The sequence below is a fragment of the Seriola lalandi genome, unplaced genomic scaffold (assembly GCF_002814215.2).
Source record: "Seriola lalandi dorsalis isolate HSWRI2012SDOR001 ecotype SW California unplaced genomic scaffold, Sedor1 jcf7180002052086, whole genome shotgun sequence".
NCBI lineage: Eukaryota > Metazoa > Chordata > Actinopteri > Carangiformes > Carangidae > Seriola > Seriola lalandi.
In genome coordinates this window covers 73165-94987 of record NW_019522639.1, presented here as the reverse complement: position 1 = coordinate 94987, position 21823 = coordinate 73165, and the positions used below count along the sequence as shown (strand labels likewise).

The 21823-nt window shown below is 39.9% G+C and overlaps 1 protein-coding gene across 1 annotated transcript in view; it reads left to right on the top strand.

Annotated features, from left to right (window-relative positions):
- The first annotated feature begins 398 nt into the window (after positions 1-398).
- Positions 399-21823, top strand: part of LOC111649892 (sodium/potassium/calcium exchanger 2-like) — a 56530-nt gene continuing 35105 nt past the window's right edge. The window contains exons 1-3 of the mRNA XM_087172121.1: positions 399-1474; positions 19462-19500; positions 20634-20742. Coding sequence (XP_087028247.1) covers positions 572-1474; positions 19462-19500; positions 20634-20742 — 1051 coding nt within the window. The 5' untranslated portion in view covers positions 399-571. The remainder of the gene's footprint in view (positions 1475-19461; positions 19501-20633; positions 20743-21823) is intronic.

Genomic DNA, 21823 nt, shown 5'->3' with positions numbered 1-21823 from the left:
ATTATTATTATTATTATTATTATTATTATTTTCATGTTTTTAAAGACATGTCAGGAAAGAGTTGTCCATCACAAGTTATGCTATTCACTTTGCAATTTTGTGAAAAAGCAGCAAAAGCTCACATTTGAGAATTTGTGTAAATTAAATGTTTCACGTGACAGATGACAATTATCAAAACGACTTATTATCAAAAAAAAGAATCAATTAATTAATTTCTATCTAATTAAATTGTTCACTTAATTAGCTAGTTTAAGCCAGTATTTTTTAAATAAATATGTGGTCTTAATATCCAAACCAGTTTTCAATTTTATTGTGTTTTGTTATTAATTCACACCCCTGAGTTTATGTCCTGGCTCAATAATATTTTTTTCTTCATTCTTTTGACATTTGCCAGCAGAGGCTAATATGAAGACATCATTTGGCAAACCAGACCCTGGAAAGCACCTACAATCTTCTCAACTCATTTGAAACTGAAGAGAGCACCATGCATTTTCCCCAGTAAAACCTGCTCCCCACTCTCCCCTCTTCCTACCTAACCACTGAGAGTGAGGACATCACGAGCTGCATAGAGATGGCTTCAGATCAACCCTGCATGGATACACTAGAGCGACGACCCATATTGGGTCCTGCCTGCAAGCGGCGGGGACACCGGTGTCTGCGTAAAAAGCTGAGGCCAGTGCGAATCTTAGGGTTCGTCTTCAGCATGGTGGCCGTTAGTGCCGTCTCCTTCAGTGCCTTGACCTGGAGCTCAGATGGTCTCAGTGAGCCAGTGCTCCCCCAGAAGAGTCTCCACCAGTCATCCCCCCACAGGACTCTACTTTTCACCCAAAACCAGAGGGACCCCAATGTCTCAGCAGACATGCCAATAGCCATGAAATCTACAGCAGATAGCAACGAGAGCCAGGGGGAGTACCCGCCAGATATTTTCACCCTTGAGGAGAGGCGCCAAGGAGCAGTGGCCCTTCACATGTTTGGCATGATCTACATGTTCATCGCCTTAGCCATAGTGTGTGACGAGTTTTTCGTCCCAGCGCTCACGGTCATCACGGAGAAGCTGACCATTTCGGATGACGTCGCAGGTGCCACCTTCATGGCGGCAGGCGGCTCAGCTCCAGAGCTCTTCACCTCCATCATCGGTGTCTTCATCTCACACAGCAACGTGGGCATCGGGACCATCGTGGGCTCAGCCGTCTTCAATATTCTCTTCGTCATCGGGATGTGCGCCATCTTCTCCAAGGAGATCCTCAACTTAACATGGTGGCCACTCTTCCGCGACGTCTCCTTCTACATCCTGGATCTGATCCTGCTCATCATCTTCTTCCTGGATAACTTCATCTCCATGTGGGAAAGTATCACACTGCTCTCAGGCTACGCCGCCTACGTGATCTTTATGAAGTTCAACAGCAAAGTTGAGGGCTTCGTCAAAAGTTGCATGACCAAGAATCAAGTGGTAGAGGTCGCAGTGCAGCCCAAGGTGAGTTGGCTTCTTGAACCGTATCACTTATTAATTTCTCCCACCTCCCACCACCATCTACTATACATCTAAAATACAATTCTATTTAAAATGTCAGACTGTGGAAGTTACAGCAGGTGTGCAGTAATGCGTCTATGATAGAAATTACTTTTGATATCTCCTCTTGCATGTACACACACACTTGTCGTTTTACACCTATCATGCAGCTGATTTGCTATTGTAATGAAGCCAGGCTTGCTTTTGATAATTGTTTCAGTTGAGCCAAAAATGAAAATGAAAGCAGTTTGTTAGTGGAGACATGCTTTTAATTCCACACTCCTTTTTTTTTTTTTTCTTGTTCTCATCAACCCAATGACCACTTTCAAATGAAACCAATGGCTCACAGATGTGCCGCACGCTTAGATCATTCAATATGCAACAACAAATGCCAAACGTATGGTTTATGAGACTGTTGTATATGTTCATTACTTCATGAGGCAAATAAAAGAAACTCTTAAGTCACTTTCAACAGCTAAACTGACCATTGTACATTAATATGGTTGAGGCAACGCTGCACAGCGCTGGCACCGTGGGATTAATAAAACAGAGTCAAATGTGTAATTCTGGGTTAAGCTCTACAAATTGTGTCCCGGTCTGACAAACAAATCCCTTGGAAAATCTCAGGAGCTATTTTCTTCCCAGTTAAAGATTTCCCACATAAATACTGTATCTAAATTGTTGCGTAAACATATAGCTTGGTGAGCTGAACCACAGATAGTAAGGAGTTTGATGGAAAATATGGAGGAAGGCACGGGACAAAAAGGATGATCGCACCAGGCCTTAGAGGAGGTTCTCTATGTCCAGACATTTGGTGCAGTATTTTACTATTTGCATAAACGTTCAATATTCTAACTTCAAAAATCATTGCATTACTTCACATAACATTCACCCCCTCAATGACACTTGAGGGCAAAAGACACTGCAGTGCAATTTGATACCGGTGTAGAGATTATCCAGACGGATTTAGATTTCTTTGTGACATGAGATGGAAATGAAATTTTGAGAAAGTTGTATTGTAAAGCTTTCATTAAACCGGGATTTATTTTAAGTACATAAAGGATATTTAAACTGCAGGTTGCACAATGTTGGGAGAAACTCTTGAGGAAGCCAACGGTGCCGTTTGCCATGCAGTGTGTGAAACCAAAATGCTAAAAATAACACCTCTTCATTTAAAAAGCACGAAAATAGTTATTTCTGTTGGTCCTCTTTGCGCTGTATTACTTTGATGTAGAGCTAACGAGCAAGAGGAGAGAGAGAACTGAGGTGCACAGGCTGAGAGCCAGAGAAGACTCAGGTGACCTTGAGGTGCAATGGATTCTGGGTACTTTGGCCAAGAGAGGTGCGTGTGTGTGTGCGTGCGTGCGCGCGTCACTATGTGTGTGTTGAAAAACAACTTTTGATGAGGGGAAAAATAGTGGAAGACAGATGAATCGATCAAACCCCGCCATCATGTTTCATCTCCCACATCGCTTACAGCTGATTTTGCTTGTCCTCTCTCTTGCATTGACGGTAACAATCTCATGGCTGCACCTCTCCGCAGCCTGCTTTCAAAACATATCAAACATAGAATACATGAAATGAAGGAATTAAAGGTGTACAAAATTAGTCCAAAGCCATTATTTTACCAGGCACACGCTGTCACCTAACCTCTTTTTAGTTGGCAGTCTGTGTCTACGGGGGTTAATAGAACTAGAAAGGTACAAATATTATTAGAATATAATCATCTAAACACCCTTTTTTAATCAAGCTTTGACACTTTGGGGACACGTGTATTTGAAGACACAAGTGTTATTTTGAGATTTAATTGGCAATTTAGCAGCCATGCGTGTGTCATACATGAACAGTGGAAAATAAGACAGGAGGGCAAGGACGAGGATGAGTGAGCTACCTCATAAAATTGTCCTACAAAATCTACGATCTGCTTTGTGTTTCTATTTCTTTTGTCTATTTTTAGCTGACATTCACTAATATAATAATCTATATTTATAGAGCACATTTCAAAACATAGCTACAAAGTGCTTCACAGTAAAAACAAGGAATACATTTAATAAATCAAAAACACAAATCTAAAACAAGATAAATAATTATACAATACAAGAATAATAATATAACAAAAAGCATCAGTAAAGAAAAAGCCGTTAGATAAAAGTGAGTTTCAAGAAGAGATTTAATAGAGACAGTGAGTTTGCGTAGATCCTCAGGCAGTGAGTTCCACAGCTGAGGGGTCACCTTTACTGACAAGCGGAGATTTTGGAACCATTAAGGCCCTGCCAGAGGATCTCAAGCAGCTATTAGACTCGCAGGGAGTTCATAGCTCACAGATGTAGGCAGGAGCCAAACCTTTTAAGGCTTTAGAAACAAGCAGGAAAATTTTAAAATCAATTCTAAGACTCACAGGTAACCAGTGAAGTGTAGTGTCAAAAGCCTGGCAGCAGCGTTTTGTATCAGCTGTAGTCTTTGGATGAACTGAGAGCAGCTCTTCTGTATGTTAATCATTTCACTGTTATGATTTAGCACCAAGGAGTCCTTAAATCCTCCATACTGTACTGTCCAGGTGTGAAGTTTTGCATTGTAAGGACAAGAGGGTGTCATTTGACGTTACGCCCTTGAACTAAACTTGATTTAAAATGGGCTTCCCTGAGATCTGAGATTACTTAATGCATTATTATATAGGGATGTCCCCGTTCTACGTTACATTGCTGCCACAGACGGACGAACAGGCAGTCAGCAACCTACAGACACCACAACACCACCTCTCTTCTGTGGCTGGGTCAGTAATTTGCAGTAGGCCATCAACAGTTTATGCCATAAATACCACGTAAATTATATTCTGAGAGGAACATTGACAGCAGTGTGATGTTCTGCATTTAGAAGTCATCAGTCAGTTTTGTACTGTCTGAGACTGCTGCCTTTCATCTCGTTACATAACTGCTGGTGCTGCGTTCTCTTTTCTTTTTTTGACATGAAAAGTTTCTTTTGTGTAACTTGTTTATTCTGCTGCAGGTAACATAAAAATAGATGGCTTTGTTTCTCTTATTTTCTAGAAAATAATGCTTTAGCTCCCAGGCAGAGCGTTAAATGGTGAGAGCAGGGCTTGCTTTTCGATCATTTGACAGATCAAAGGTGTCATGGGATTTTTTTTCTTTTTTTTTACCCCAGGGACGAGGTGTAACATTATCAATACAGTTCAAACGGAACTGTCAGATCTCAGCTCTATGTAGGGGATGTTAGGTCTATTTAAAGCCACTATTTTTATCAGAAGTTCAACGGTCAGCCTCATCAAATTTCTTAATCCAGTCAACACAACCATGAATGCTCCATAATGCTATGCATTTAGATTGACTTGGAATTATGGCAAAATAAGACAGTAGAGGTATTTTATATTCAGCAAGTTCAAGACCACACATACAGTAGTTAAGAGAGTGCTCTTTCCATGCTAAATTCTTGCCTGCAGAAATACAACCGCAGTTTTGAAATCCTCATGAAATCTATTACTGTAACTGCTTACCACCATCTATGACAACTTGACAACCTTGGCTACCAGTTGATGAATGAGTCAGTCTGAGGTGGAAAATGAACTCTGCTTGCACTACTAAAAAAAAAAAAAAAAAAAAAAAAAAAAAAAGAAAAGAAAAAACACAACCATCCATGCTGATCGTTTAAAAAAAAAAAAAAATAGTGTTTACTGCTTAATGAAACTGACAACAGATTAAACCAGGCCAGTAGGGGGAAGCAGAAACAAGCTTCAATCAAAACACTGAAATATTATCACCTTCTACGCTGATATGGCTAACATGTTAGCAAACAGTTGCTCGTTTACACATGAAACAGACACAACATTAGTGTTCATTTGGGGTTGTGTAGCATGATGAGTGTAAGTCTATTATTCACTCTCCTTCTGGCTCTACTTTGCTCTCCACCAATCGTTATCGACATATATGTCATATATGTTTAGCTGCAGAATGCTCCACTTTGTCCAACAGATAGTTGTTAAGTTAGTTGTTGGAGCTTTTTGAAAACAGATTCCTGCTGCAGCAGAAATCGGGGCTGTTGAGAGTCAATCATAACAGCAAAGTTGCATTTCATAAAACCAAAGCAATAAGCTGAAAGAGACTAAAATGCAATGTAGAGTCGGGTGCGGTGGTAATTGCCTGTAGGTTTGTCATTGAGAGCAGTGGATTTCACATACAAACATTCATTTGATCCCTTAATGATATAAAAATATTATTAATAGCAGCTTTAATTTTGGTGACTTTGTATCTAAATTGGGAGAAATGATTAAGTATGCAGCTGTAATAACTATTAAAACTGGAGAGTTACATTTAAACAACTGACCTAATAGCTCAATAACTCAGATTCACATAATAGAATCATGTAATCCTGCTTGAGCTGAGTTGTCCGTTCAGTTGATCCCAGTGCATGATGTGATTTTATTTGTTCATCTTTGACCCCAAACAGATGTTGGAAGGAAGTGTTTATCTATCAATTCTGGCCTGATTGGTTCTTAATACCTTTGTTTACCTAATGAGTGCTTAGCCGCTGGTTAATCTTAAGTGCACTCTGCCTTAGCTCAGTGAGCTAGGTTGGCACCTCTGCTATCCGAACTCTTATGAGACACAACCCTGCAGCCTTCTTGTTTGAAATTGTAATATGTCTTTTTGGGATAGACATATGGAAGTTTTTTTTAATCAACTCAAAGCTCTTTACTAGCCAGAAGTGACACTGAAAAATGAACCATTATTGCTTTAAATATTGATTGTACACTGACTTCAGACATTAGGGCTACGCAAGAATGCCAGTGGCCTGTCTGGAAAGAAAATACCATTAACGCATTGCAGTGTAATATAATCCAATACAATATCGCTGCAACAAATATCACCTTGTGTAGCTTTAAATATACAATTTTCACTGGAAATTTTTGGGACTATACTATTTTTGTTGTGTTTTCTTGCAGTAAATGTAGCGTGCTGCTGTTATTTTGTCACATCTTCCACAAGTCAGCGTCCTCTGCATTCATGCCAAAGGGTGATTGATGTCACGCATCTTGGCCCTGTGAGCTGCAGCAGTTCACAGTTCAAAGATGGCGTCACTTTACTGTATCGCTGCCTTCTTAATTGTTGCACGTTTTGTTACAGTTAAGCTTCTCAGTCTGGTCGTGTGGTCAGTGACTTAACGGGACAGAGCTGGCTCGCGCCCATGCAAAAAGGTCTGATTACTGAACACTGGGTCACTCAGGATGTGCAGAGGGGCTGAAAGAGGTCACCAAATGCCTGATGCCTTTTCCGCCCCATCTGAATGCACACTCACACACTCAGTGGATCCTTACTGTACAGACTGTAGAGGCACAGTTCAAGGTCACAATAGTAGATCGTACTTACACCTCACAAGCTTCAATGTTCATGGCAGCACAAGATGGAGGAGTATGAATATCAGTAGCACTTTTCTCTGCTTCTTCCATTTTTCACTTGAGAAGCAATAGATGTGTGTGTACTAGAGTTGGCTTTGCATGCTGACGGTGTCCCACTGAAGCAATCATTTGTCCAACCCCTTTCTTTTTCTTTCTGTGTACAAAAAAATGGCCCAGTACGCCAAGCCAATCTGGCACCTCAACCACACTCCACAGTGAAAAAAGAAAAGTCTTATTCTTCCATTCCAATCTGCACCGTCTTTCCACTTTTTTCTTCATACAGCTGTTGTTATACATTTTCAAAACCTTGTGCATCTTTTAAAGAGGTCAGGTTAGCACTGACATGGCATTAAGTCAGATTTATTAGGAAGTGCAGTCCAGACAGGCTCTGGCTGTACACGGCATGAAAGGAAGGGTCTTCCGTCATCTACGCACAGCCTCCTCAGGACCCACCTCACCAGCCTGGCCCAGGCTTATCTTGTTATCTTGTGGCCTCTCTCATAGTTTGGCTGATGGACTGACTGACTGCTTTTGAAAAATACGGGCTCAGATCAGATTAGCCAGCACTTTGTGCACCGTGGCTTTATGAAAGACAGAGGAGTGACAAGCCCCACTTCTACTTGTTATGATCGTTGTGACACACCAAAAGTCAGTGTTTGTCAGTGTTGACAATGAAGTCATTTTAAAGGAAGAGCGCAGCCGCATCTCACAGCTGAACAGCTACTATCATTGTACCATGCATAATTAAATCTAAATTTTTATCATGCTAGCTCATAAATTGTCATGAATGTGATGTCAGTATCAGACTGAGAAAATGAAATGACTGATGAGTAATCACAAGACATTCAAGAAAGTGAATCAAACAAGAAAAAAAGTCTCAGATACTTGTTGAAATGAGAGTCTGCACTAAGATTCTGCATCCAACCACAACATTAGATGTCTGCTATCATCAATGGTGGATAAGCCAGTGTGTATCGAGGCAGATGTTGGTTCTGCTGAGATGGAAGGTGCGACCTCTGATGCATTACCAAGCTATAAATAGCGTCACGGAGGCGAGATCTTCCATCACGATGCGCTTCAAAGATCGGTTACAAAGCAGGTTCTGTGCAGGGAGCAGCACTGTTTGTGTTTCTTCCCTGTGGATTTGGACATTTGAGCACCAGCTCTGATGCTGTACACCTTCTGTTCACACATAAGAACCAGTTGTTGCTGGTTGTGCCGTTTTCCGTTTTTATCCAGTCCAAGCGAACGACAACGTCATACACCATAATATCAGGCTGCACGACATGAACTCTGTCACTCGCTGTTTATTTTGGTCGCGTGTGACGTGCTCATGGGATTATCTTCCATTATGAAGGATGTCAAGCTAATTTCCAGTACAATCCAGATGTGCACGGCTAAACTCCCACCAAATCATAAACTGCATCTGTTTCAGATTTCTTCTTTGAGCTTGAATGGATAATAAAAAAACAGTTGTCAAGCTAATTTCTAGGAAATCCTCTAGAAATACCCATTTTTAATTACTGTAAAAGTATTGCTTTGTGCAGTATCCAGAAACATTAACCTGACTTTTCAATGTAAGCATGTAGAGGTTGTGGACAACTATGAATTAATTTTTAAAAATGGAATCTCTTCTGTATGGTGTGTGACCTTGTCCTTGATTTGTACTGTGTATTTGTATGAAACAGTGAGGTATTCATGTTTTTATCCTTTTTTAAAAGAAAAGTTGTAGAAGTGACCTTGGTTTATACTGAATGTAGAATAATACCCGTGTGTGTGCAGGCACAAGGTCACTGAGGGGAAAATAAAAACAAATTACAGAAGCATAGTCTGACATGAAGTTGAGGGGAAAAATAGGTTCATTGATGGATTTAAGACTAAATTATTAAGCAAAGATTGATTGTAAGAAACCTAAACTGAGCTCTTTGTTTATGTGAGTTGGAGTTTTAAGGTTATATGCACACGCCGTTGCAAACATACAGTATATACCTGCTCACACACAAAGAGAGAGAAACAGAATAATTTTGGCGCTTGAACTCAGCCAGTGACAACAGAGCCAGAGTCCAATAATTTAAAAATAGAAAGCCTGCGACTTTGATCTCACCATGACGACGAGGAGTCCAAGTTTTATCATCCGTTCCAGCTGTGGCTTCTTGTCTTAGGAGGCGGGGGGAGAGCGCTGCCGTAGAGCCAGTAATTAGTTTTCCTGTTTTAGAGGTTTTACCTTGTTGTTGGGCTGTTAGACCAGTCAATGGAGATAAAGGTATTGTTCAGAATAAAGTAATGGACCAATCAAAACAGTGTTGAGTTTTAGAAATCTAGAGCAGAGGTTGTATTGAGCCAGAGCTGCTTCTTTCTCTGTCTCTCTTCTATTGTCTACAATTATTCTGCAAGCTCTCTTGGCAGTGTCGTTGTTCCTCGCCGGCGTCCTGCTTTTGTCCAAATGCAATTTAATTATATTCAATGGTAATGGTTGTACAAATGAAGTTCTCGTTTGCATCACAGGTGCTGATGGCTGCATTTTATGCCGTCCTCAATTGTTTATTGTACTTTTTGGCTTCCTCCTCCATTCTTATCAGAGTGGACAGTCTGGCTCTTCACTGCCTCCTCAGTGTTGTTAATGGTTTGAAGGTCACCTTGTCAGTTATTACAGTTGCTGTGTAATTATCAAAAGCACAATGTAGTCTTTAAAAAAATAATTAAATAAAACAATGCTTTTTTTATTTTTGCGCCACAAAAGATCATCATACATTCGGAGTGGATCCATTGTGACTTGGTGCACTTCAGAGATGTTTACACAACCAATACAAATGTTTACATGCCACCTGATACCAATGGCTATGTTCATCTGAATCATTCGTCATTTAATTTAATCTCATTTTATGATGTCTGCATTAATTCTGCTCTTACTAAAGAGAGCTCTTTTATCGAATCTTCATGTACTTGATTGATTAGAATCTTGTGATACTGCTGTTGTCAGTTGCTATATGTGGATTTTTGACGCCGACATTCCCGTACTGAGATTAGAGCCGAAGTGATTCGGTGATGAAGCAATAAGTCGGTGGACAGAAAATTCATTCGCATCAATTTTCTAAGCGCTGGTGCCCCAAAATTCACAGGTCTCAACTTCTCAAATATGAATGTCTTGTTTTTCCTCAGTTGTCTGTCAAAGCAAACTGAATTTCCCCCAGCTTTGATTGTATATGTAAACTTGGGCTTTGGAAAACTGTGATGGCCATTTTAAAGTCCAATAAACCAAAATGATCGGCTGATTATTTAATGATGAAAATAGTCATTAGTTGAAGCCCTGACTGTTTAATTTATAGTATTTTAAACTGGATCTTTGTCAAAATACTATAGGTGAATTTGAGTTTGGTGGGGATGAGAAAGTTAGTAAGATTTAGGTTTGAAAGAAGGTTGTGATTGCTACCAGCAGCCACTATAAGTCAAGCAATCGGTTTCATTTGACTGTTTGACTTCATGCAGGTGGTAAAGCACTAGTTTGCAGCACCTTAGAGGCCAGCAAAACCCAGTGAGTAAATGTCGAATCAGGCTACTTGCTGTTAATGCTTGTTTTCTGCTCATCTCCAGTCACACTGAACCCAATCTTTGTCCTTGGTGCAGCACCATGGACAGCACCTCTCATTCTCTCTGGTCTTCAGCATCTACTTATCTACTTATAGCATCTACTTACTACTGTGATCTGCTGTAAGTAGATGACCCTTTCACATCCTTGTTTCAGTCCTTTTTATTTATTTATTTAGCTTTTTTTATGTGTTCAGTCTTTGTTAACGTGCACATGTCATGATTGGCATACCATTACATAGTTGAAGGTCTTTTTTTTTTTTTTTTATGGCCACTCTACACTTGAGGTAACTCTGAAACGGGGAAGGGTTAAAGAAGAGATTTGGGAAAAAACCCCAAGTGGAGGGTGGCTTCCTGAAATAGATTATGCAGACTGTTGTTCAAAGAGGGTGCATTCATCTGGCACTGCGGACCTGACAGAGACACTGGATCATTCAGAGCCGCTACATTTTATGGCCCACGCAGAGCAGTGGATCTCAGTAGGCTCAGTCATGAAACTATTTTTTTGAAATGGCTTTGACAGCCTGGAGAGCTCTGGCTCCAGCTTTAACCGCTGTGTTCACTGGAGGCCATTTCTATTTGATTTGTCCATTGTTTGGACCTTAGGGTAGTTTTACATCATCAGATATAATATGAGCTGATGTGGTCTGAGGGTCCAGGATATACTTTTTATTTATTTTTATCACTATAATCGGAATGAATGAATGACATGATTGTTTTCACACAAATCCCCCTCAACTATTTAAATCGGAATTATTCACACTGACCCGTCATGCAAAGAAATTCTTGAAAAGTTGAAACGAGTGTGGTTTTTTTTGTTTTTTTTCTGAGGGAGAGCCTGAAGGTTAAATGTTGAGGCTTGCAAGAAACTGAAAGCCTTATCGATCATGGGCTATTTTTGAAAGCGGGGTTGAATTAGCTAATGTAACTGCACTGTAAAAGCATCATGTGAAGGGCACCAAGATCCCTATCTCATGGGTATATGAAATGACAAACAGCCCAGCAAGATGGAAACGGTGCATATGGATGGATGTGGCTGAGGACTGGCGGGCCTTACATACTTAACTCCTTCCTTGGGGGTATTTTTGACCCTGAACATCAGCTTCACTAAGCTGCAGCAGCTGAACATTACATCAGCTCTGAGAGTTGTGGTTCATGTAATGCCCGTAATTTGTGAAATCCAGAGCGATGATGTCTGCTCATCATCTGGTGTATAGATCTCACAGCTGCAGACAGACCTGACATCACGCGGATAACTACAGAGAATTTTCAACCAAATTTAAGAGAGTAAACTCTTAAAATGGAAGTGATTGCAATCAGACAGTCTCTAATGAGCTAATTAGAAAACGCTCTGGGGCTCAGTGAATCTGCTGAAAGCCTCTCCTCCTCTGTTCTCATCTAAGAGGGTTAGTACTTATGTCCATCACTGGCAAACGAATGATGCATGAGGCTGCCCCCCCAACCCCACTCCATCCCCTCTCAAGCCCACCAAGGTCACCTGAAAGGGCTCTATCAGTATATTACCCTGTCCGTAATAAATGTAACAGGCCAAACTGACTAGCAAGTAGGAAGCTTCCTCTGCATACTTCCACCTCCAGCTCCTCTCTTCTGTCTTCTGTGTGTGCTCTTTGCCTCAGATGGGAGGTGACTCTGCTGACAATGCAACAAAGCAACAGTGCAACAAAGCAGTTGGTCAGGATTATATAAAGTCATAGTAGCCGCCTTGATGGGAAATTGGACATCAAAACAACATCTGCTGGTGATTTGTTCTTTACTTATTGATATTTAAGTGGGATTTAATTAACTCAACTAAAATTAAATTACATTGAGACATCAATTGCAATTTTCTTGACCAATTCGGATATCCAATTTTTTGATAATTGACAGCTACACAAGCATTTTGTGACTTTTCTTTAATGAACAATTCAGTTGTATGTTTATAGTAAAATTTTGACTATTAACTAACAAAAATCACATGACTGCTTTCTGATATAGACCTCTAAAACTCAACGATGGACGGTTATTATTATTATTATTATTATTATTATTATTATTATTATTATTATTATTGACGGCTATTATCCAACGCACAGTAGCAATACTGGCAGTGTGGACACAGATTTGTGACCCCCAGCAGCAGTTCAGCAGGTAGCCGTCATGTACAGGCGAGGTAAGCGGTGTGGCACTAGTTTTAGCAGCTTTGCCTGTGCTAGCTTCTCGAAATTGGTCATGTTCAGCCGGGTGATGGTGTTACAAGTGTCGGATTAAGTTTGTTGTTCCAAATTTTTTCGTGGTTGTTCCCCCACAGCTTACTTTGGCCTTATAGGTATTACAAATTGCAAGCTTTTTTTCTTCTTCACTTATGGTGAAGAACTTCTACGCCCGAGGGCATGTTTGAGTAGTCTGGCTGTGTACACGACATGAATTGTCGTGCAGCGCATGAGTGTCAATGTGACTGGCACAGAATCAGATATATGTGACACTGGTCCGCCAGTCACCCATTGGGGCCAGATTCCAATCGCCAGCTGATCAATCAGTGCATCTCTACTAAATTAAAACAGAACTAAATGTCTATTGATATTCTTTATTTTTCTTATTGTTATTGACAAAAACTGTCAATGAATTGATCCCATCAACAAGTGTTGTCCGTGTTGCCAAAGTTTATTCCTCTGTACCAGTACCAGTGCGCCACTGTGAAACTATTAAAACACATCACAGACTCACACTATTGCAGCTTCAATATTATGAACACTGCTGCCATAAATGTCACTAGAGTACCAAATGTGTCTTAATCCGCAACTGAAAATAGTGCCCAACACACTTTGGGTAATGTTCACTAAAATCTCTCTCTCTCTATATATATATATATATATATATATATATATGAGAGAGAGAGAAAGAGAGATTGTTTGGGAGCCTTTTCCAAAGATCTACATTAATAGGAATGAACTGGTGAGGCAGTTAAACCTGGGGTGTCAAGACCTCAGTGACTGATAGCAATGGATAAACCACTGCCATTAACCTTTAATTTAAACTCTTTTCTTACATTGTCATATTTGTATTTTATCATTGGATATGTATATCTGTGATACCTCCTATAACACATAGTAAAAACATAACTCTGAATGTTTACTGTTTTCTAACATTGACAACAATCTCAGATCAAATCTTACCTTCAGTTATTGGATGGCGACTGAAATACAAATACTGCCAGTTGCCTCTACCTTTCAGCTTCTGGTCGCTCTGATTTGGCTGTCCCAGGTGGGACTCTAGTATTTCTAACTTTGTCTGTGTGTATAGAGCTGGAGTTTCACAACATGTTATCAAATGTGAATTTTATGTCCCCTGTGCATAATGCATTAATAATGAGAAGTCATGCTAGAGTAAGAGAGAGAGAGAGAGAGAGAGAGAGAGAGAGAGAGAGAGAGAGAGAGAGAGAGAGAGAGAGAGAGAGAGAGAGAGAGAGAGAGAGAGAGAGAGAGAAAAAAAAAAATATCAAACTCATAGTGTTTTAGGAAAACGTCATCAGTGGGTGCCAGACTAAACAAAGCTGTTACAGCAATACTCAGAAAGCAGAAAAGTACTGTGGATGCTACAACATGTTATCCCTATGACAAATAGCTGGAAAAAAGCAGGGCTGCCCAATTGCCTCAGGCCAACTACATTTGGACCACTATCAACTATTAGTTTGGTCTGGTTCCAACTGACAATACAACAGGATCAGTAGTGATACGTCTAAACTAAAACCACAGACAAAAGATAACTTTATGAAAAACTCTCAGGACATGCAGATAAGCTAAAAAAAAAATCTGGGGCAGAGTGTGCTGCAGCAGAAGCACAGTGGACACACTGCAGAATATAAATGCAGACTTTTGGAAGAAACTTTCCTTCATCATTGGCGACAGTCTTGAAAACAAAAAACCTGGCTCAGCCTTGTATTATTTACTGCATCTACAGATCAAAACCAGTTCTGAATTGACAGGAGTGACTAACTACAGATTGGATCAGGCTTGCAGGTCATTATTGCACCTCTTGTATTTATTTAGCTAAACATTACTTTGCGCAGATTCACTAACAAAAGAAAACGTATCCACTGTAATACAATGCATATAGTACCGACAGATGACAGAAAGTACCGGGTGCCTGTTCAAACTCAGCTTTGGGTGATTACATTTACTTGCAAAAATGACACAGCAGTTTTTGTTCCCCTATTTGTCTCCCAAAAGCCCAAGTCTGATTGGTTCATTGGAGGGGGGAGTAAGAGGAAGCAATTTTGGCTTAGTCCTGATGAGCACTGCCTTGTGGGAAATCAGTGTCGTGGCAGCTCCTGTAATTAGTTCTGCTTGTTAGAAAAATGAAGGGGTTACTAATTAGCAAGTGGATGGCTTCTTGACTTGTTGTGCATCTTTTCCCTCCTTTCCTTGAAGATCATCATTATCGTCTCTAGGCAAAATAGGAAAGAGAGAGAGAAAGAAAGAGATACTGCTCAGTCTTGCTGCTCAACAGTTTAGCTCTAACACAACGAATCTAGATGGACAAATCTCGAAGGGTGTTCTGTCATGCTCTGACAGACAGGCTGCCTACTGTAAGCACGTGTAGGCAAACGCTTGGAGCTGTGCAAGATTTGACTTTTCAAGTTTGCTTAACAAGCCAGGAAGTCTGGTTTTCACAGATCTTTACACACACAGGCTGACTAATGCTTTGTTTATTGTATATATACATTTACTGCAGTTTCAATATGTGAGGATTTATTATGCACCAAATGCCTGATCTGCTGTAATCTATCATTTGTCCCAACAAGCCTGTCTGCCTGGCTTAATTTGTGGATTGTGTACTTTGTTCTTCGCATGAACTTGTGACAACCATTAAAATGCATTGTTAAGGCCCTGTTTGGGCATGTTTGTCATTAATAGCTGAAGAAATTGTAATTTTTTGATTTCACTGTTTGACTTGCACATTTTGAATTTAAAAAAAAAAAAAAGAAAAAAAAAATCACCCACTCTACATTGAATATGTACTTAGAGTGAGGGCTTGACTCAAAGCTTGATTTAATCACTAATTCTTAGCTTAACATAAACACTGGGGGAAGGGGGAAACGGCTACAGTAGTCTGGCTCAGTCCAAACACATCTGAAGTTCACTAATTAACATCATTATATACATTTGTTTAATCTGCACAAAACCCAAAATGTAGAAATGCCAATTTGCCATTTATATCTGCTGGAATATTTTGGATTATCTTGTTTCCTTTGGACAGAGCCAGGCTAGCTGTTTTCCCCCCTCTTTCCATTCTTTATGCTAAGTGAAGCTCACTTTCTCATTTTTAGCATCCAGACATGAGTGTTATTAATTCAGTCACATCTCAATCACAACTCTTAAGAAGAAAGCTATCAAACATACTCTGACATCCCAAAATTCCTTTAATCTAATGCTTGTGTTGATTTCTACATGGTGAAATAAGCTTATAAAAACATGCAGTCTGCTGGTCTTTGCTGCTGTAGCACTTATGAGCGGCTCCAGCCAGTGCAGTACTTGTAAGAATCACAAAACATTGATGTCATGCTATTGGAGTTTTGGAGGCTTAATCTAATACTGTGGAAATTACAGTATGTTTTGCACTGTAAAGTCTGTTGTGTGGCAGTTAGAAGCAGCATCCTCAGTGATGGGCCCTGCTTTCATTTGATCCACATTTGGATTTTGAAATTTGACTCCCTGCAAACTCAGAAAACCCAGTTGTACTGAAAAAGAAATGAGGTGTTCGTGATAAGGAAAGTGACTCATTAGATTTATAAAATGTAATGCTGATTGCTGGTACCATATTTTATAATATATCTTAAGGAGTAAATTAAGGACTTGAAGGATCAAGCACAGCTATGATGGATTTAATCAAACCCCACCATTGGCAAACTAGAAAGTGTGTAAGAAAAAAAAAAGAAACTTTTATTCTCCTTAGTAATGTGGCTTGGATGTCGAAGCATAAAAGGAAATGCAAATCAAATTCCTCTGGAAACAGACTCCTTTTGTGCTCTCAGATTGCACATGAGAAGATTTATAATCCGCCGCTGATGTTCGAAAGTCAGGACTTCCAGCTCTGCTTCGGGTGTTTCACCAGTGTGCTCAGATTCCTCCAAAAGTCTTCCGCCCCGACTGTCCCTTTTAAGCTGTGGGCAATTTGAGCGGTGAAAGCGGAAGTATTTGCATGATGTCACACTCTTCGTCGATAATTCTCCGTAACACGTCGTTACATGCATGCGGCTGCAGAGGAACATTTATCTCCCTCAGCTGATCCGTTTCCAAGAATGATCCTGATGTGGCATTATGTAAGAACTGAAAGGCAGAGCTGCTGGTATTAGAGAACACACAAACTCCAGAGAACATACTAATCTCCCTATGTGATTATTAGTCATAATATTTAACGCCGGCTTAATGATCGACCCATGGCGTAATCTCTATGTGGCACATTCACCTGTTCTCCTGTAACCCTACTGACTTGCCTTTGAGGATGGTGATAGGGAATGAAATGGAATAATTATACCTCGAGTGTGCAGGGAATTACCCTAAAGATATGAAATAGGGGAGAAAAAAAGAGGTTATAGTTGAACAGCTGTGTAGAAAATCTCAGGATTAGCTCAACTTCTGTTCATTATGTGGCAAATGTTTGATTTCAGCTCCAACATTTCTGTAATTATTGCGTGGCTGTGCAGAGGCATAACCTAATATATGGTAAATTATGAGCTGTTGAACTGAAACAGTGGGACACAGTGCTGGCATTCACGATGACTTTAGTGGTGGGTGTTTATCAAAATGAAGTCAGCTCCTAAGAAAAGTTCTTTCAAGTAAAGATGAATTTTATGACTTTTTTGAACCCCAAAACAATTTCATTCACATTTGAACATTTCATTCTTTTTTTCTTTTTTTTTCTTTTTTTTATAAAAAAAAGCTTTCACCTCATGAACTGGAGTTAGCACCACACTCCTCCTTCCTGCACATTTCAAAAGATGTGATATTCAACGCAATGCAGCGTCATTTAGCATGCGGATGAATCACTGTCATTATAAGCCTGAAGGCTATGTCTTAAAATTGTGATGTTTGCGCTGCATTTTTAAACATTCACAAGATCAAACTGGATCATTTTCTGCATTTTATTTGGTACTGTGCACTTTATCCATGAACACCAGTGCCTCCACGTTCTACACATTTCAGTATGAAACCCGTGGAGGCTGTGAAACAAAGCCTTGATATGCTAAGATCTGAACAAAAGCTTTGTGTTTGTTTCCTTTTTAGTTGAAAACATAGGCCTTAAGCTTCTGTTATTTCACACACATGCACACATGTTGTTTCGGATGAAGTGAGGCAGTCAGGCAGTTGGTGAAAGGCTTTTGTTTCAAAAATAGACTGTGCTACAGTACTGCACATGGCAAAAAAAAGGCCCGCCGAGAACGATGGCAGAGAACTGAGTGATTGTTAAAAGACTGGAGCACGATGTGGCACATACCACCTCTCAGAGGCAAAATTATCACATTAAAACTAACAGCACTGCACCTGCAAGGCAAAGCTTTAGAGTATTTATACCCCTCCGGTCAAGACAAAGTAGAAAATAAACTTATTCATGTCATAACAGTAAATATGAAGCTGAGTCAGTAGCCTGTAGCTTGTCAGCTTAGCTTAGCATAAAAATGGGCAGAAAGCCTGGCTCTGTCCAAAACCAATGTTGAGTACTATCACATTTAAATCTCACAAATTAACATGTTATTTTTTGGTTAATCCACTCAAATGACAAAGTGTAACAATGATTTTAAGGACAGCCTTTGGCTGGGCACTTCAGTTTTAATACATGTCTCAGGCTAGCTGTTTTACAGGCTAGCAGTTTCTTTGTGCTAAGCTAACCAGTTGCTCTATTCCCAAAACGTCAGACTGTTCCTTGTACTCTATATTTTGCAGTCACCCTCATCCCTCTTAGTTTGGCTCTGTGACGAAGGGGTATAAAATAATAACATTTAAATCTAATTATATTTCACTCAGGAATCTTTTAAAAAGGTGCTTGGCTTATTTTGTATTCACCACCATTCAGAAACATGAGTGATTTGTTCAAAACTGCAAGAGCCTCCACTTCAGTTGTGACAGATTTCAGATCTCTATCAATGACATTAAAGAAATTGAACTGAAAATGGTTGATACATGACAGGAAGTGACTGGGTTAAAGGAAGGTTTTTCTGAAAGCTTATTCTTTCTTTCTGTAGTTGAGAAGACCAGTATGTCTGAATATGAAACAACAGCCAGCAGCTGGCTATCTTAAGATAACTTGTCAAGATAATTTGTCATGTTTACACTTCAATTGTTGTACCAATCAAAAAGAATAAATAAAAAATAAATAAAAAAAATTTGGGAGACAGAGCCAGGCTAGCTCCCCTACTATTCAGACATCATACTGTTCTCAGTCTTCTCTTGGCAAGTGAATAATTGTATTTCACAAAATGTCAAACTATTGAATATTTTCAATGTTTTTCCTGCTCTAGTCAAAATCATAGTTCTATATTGAAAAAGTTTATTCTTTTTGTTCCTCTTCACCATTACTCTACTTTTACAGTGTGGAGCTACTAAGATATGCCAGGTATTCTGATATGAGGCGACATCCTTGAGTCAAATGATTGTAATTGAAATGACATTTTTGAATGAATTTCAAGGAAATTCAAGTAGACACAATCTAATCTTGCTCAGCTTGTGACTGACACAGTAGGCAGGCACAGCAGTGGGGAAGAATATGTCTCTCAAGTCTTGTCCACTCACATCACAGTCAGTCATCGCCATCACTGTAACTCTGTTGTAATGTCTCTCTTTATCATCTCTTCATCTTGTCTGTGTGGTTGTGTGCGGCATGCTTCACATCTATGTCCTGTTTTCTCTTTCTCTCCCTCTCCCCCCTTTTACTTCTTCTTCTCTCTGTATTGGATGAGAAGGCAAGTCCAGGGGCGCCAGAGGATGACGGCAAGTTGTCGGTAGGTCCTGTCTGATTGACACTCTTCCTGTCTGCTTCAGTGTTTGTCCCTGTTTCTGTGTAGATGTAGTAGCATAATGTTTTCTCACCATATTGTGTACAAGACATGTACACCTTTATCTCTAACCTTCAGCCTCACTGTATGCAGAGAGCACCTCTGTTTTCTCAAACCTTTTTTTTTTTTGAGACAGTTAGCCTACATTTTATACACAGCATGCAAAAAACAATTCGAGGAAGCAGCATGTGCTTAAGACTTTTCTAATGCTTCTATACCTCCAAAAAGTACTAAAGAATGTTAAGTTTTCATCCATATTGTAAAGGAAGCAAATAAACAGAGCAGCAGAAGGAGAATCTTCAGGGTCACACTGAGAAGCCACATCTCCGAGATGTTACACAAGCCCTGCCAGTCTACATGTCTCCCTTGCCTCCCGCTCTCACCCATATGGGCCTGTGAATTAGCCCCTGACATCTCCTGTGCCTGTGCATCACCTGTGGGCAACCAAAGGCGGACACACTCCAAACAGCTGCCGCCTGCAACGGTGCCTAATTTCCCACAGTTCTCAAGTTCAGCCTGAACAGCTGAAGCGACCTTGGCGAGGGTGGTTTGGGAAAAAGAACTCAAATGCTACTTAAACTATTAATGCTTGTCTCAACACATGGGGCTTATATTTTTAAGAAGCTGGGGTACTTCATGCTAGCTTTACTGGGTTGCAGGTTCCGCTTAGGGGTTTTATGCTAAAGAGGATTAGAGAATCATATTCCTACCGGTGGCATAACTGAAGGTGGTGGAGCATCATATATGCATGGAAAATTGTTGCAGTAACATGAATCCTTCTCTCTAAGCTTAAAATGCAGTAAATGCACAAGAATCAAACCCAAGTACTTGGAATCGTTCTTTATAATTTAAAATGAAAGAAGCTTGCAACACAGCATGGTTTCCTATGCTCAGTTAAATAAGCTTAGATAAGAAACAGCTTTTGAGAAGTGCTTACATTAGATAGACTGATGCATTTGCTTTATGACAAAAATAAGAACCAGTTACTGGACTTTGACGAGGAGAAAGCATGTCTTGCTTACAAAGTCCCATCTCAGGCAGCAGGATGTTTGACTCACACCTTGTTTCTCCTCTCACAGGCAAGGCCTCGGCTGCAGAGGGGGGGCAGTTCCGCTTCCTTGCACAACAGCTTGATGAGGAACAGCATTTTCCAGCTGATGATTCACACATTAGACCCTTTAAGTGAAGGTAAGAAAGTCAGACAAACTGCACACAGAAAACACAACTCTTCAGGTCTCTTAAGAGTCCAGAATGTACAGTACAGATGTTCTTCTTTACTGTCCACAGATGTGTCTATTTTCAGGTTGATATGATCTAGAACCTTTCATCTTTTCTCTTTCTCTCTTGAAATGACTTGTATCCTGTTTTCAGATCTAATGGAAATGTAAACAAGGAATTCAAGACTACGCTGTCAACCTTGAAGCAAACTTTACTGGAAGAAACTGTGCCATGAGCACAGTCCAAATTAAAATATTGGCTTTTATCTATTTTCAGCACGTATCCCCACATGTACCCCTTAAAATCCTGAATCTCCACGATTATCATGTAGAAATACTTGTTTAGCCCCCATGCTGTATGCCTAGACTGAATTGATCTGAATTTTAAAAATAGTCCATACGAGACAAGGCGAGCTCAGCGCTGTGTCAGAGCACAGCTGAGGTGGAAGATCATTTTCCTTTAATCCAAGATGAAGGCCTATTAGCTTAGCTAAAGGAAACGTAAAACGGCAGTGTCAGTGCTCGGCGCAGGGGATGAATATGTTAATACAGCAAGGGAGGTGCAGTGTCATCCCATTTTGAACTAACCCTGAAAAAAAGATGAAGGAAGCAGAAAAGTCGTGTTAATGGGGACAAAACAGGCAACAGGGGTTTAAGGAAGGTTTGAAGAATTTGTCATTAAAGTGTCTTCTTTTTTTAGCTTTGAGGAAAGGTCTTTGAATCGGATGCGGAAGGAGTATCTCATGATGTGACGAATCCAATCCCTAGAAATGAATATTAATGTTAAATACTAATGCCAACTTATTGGTTCATGTCACTTTTCCCCCTTTTTTCCTTTAGTTTTCACAGAGATGTATGTATATGTTTTTTGATTGAAAACATCAGCATAAGTATTACTAGACAACAAAATGCCACATGGAAAAAGGTCCAAAAGCCATTTATAAGTATAAAAACAATGTCAGACTAAATATTTCCCCCTTTGGATGGATGTGATTGCATTAGCAGACAAGAGCAGGCATTTCAGCTTTCTCCGAAATGACTCTACATTCCTT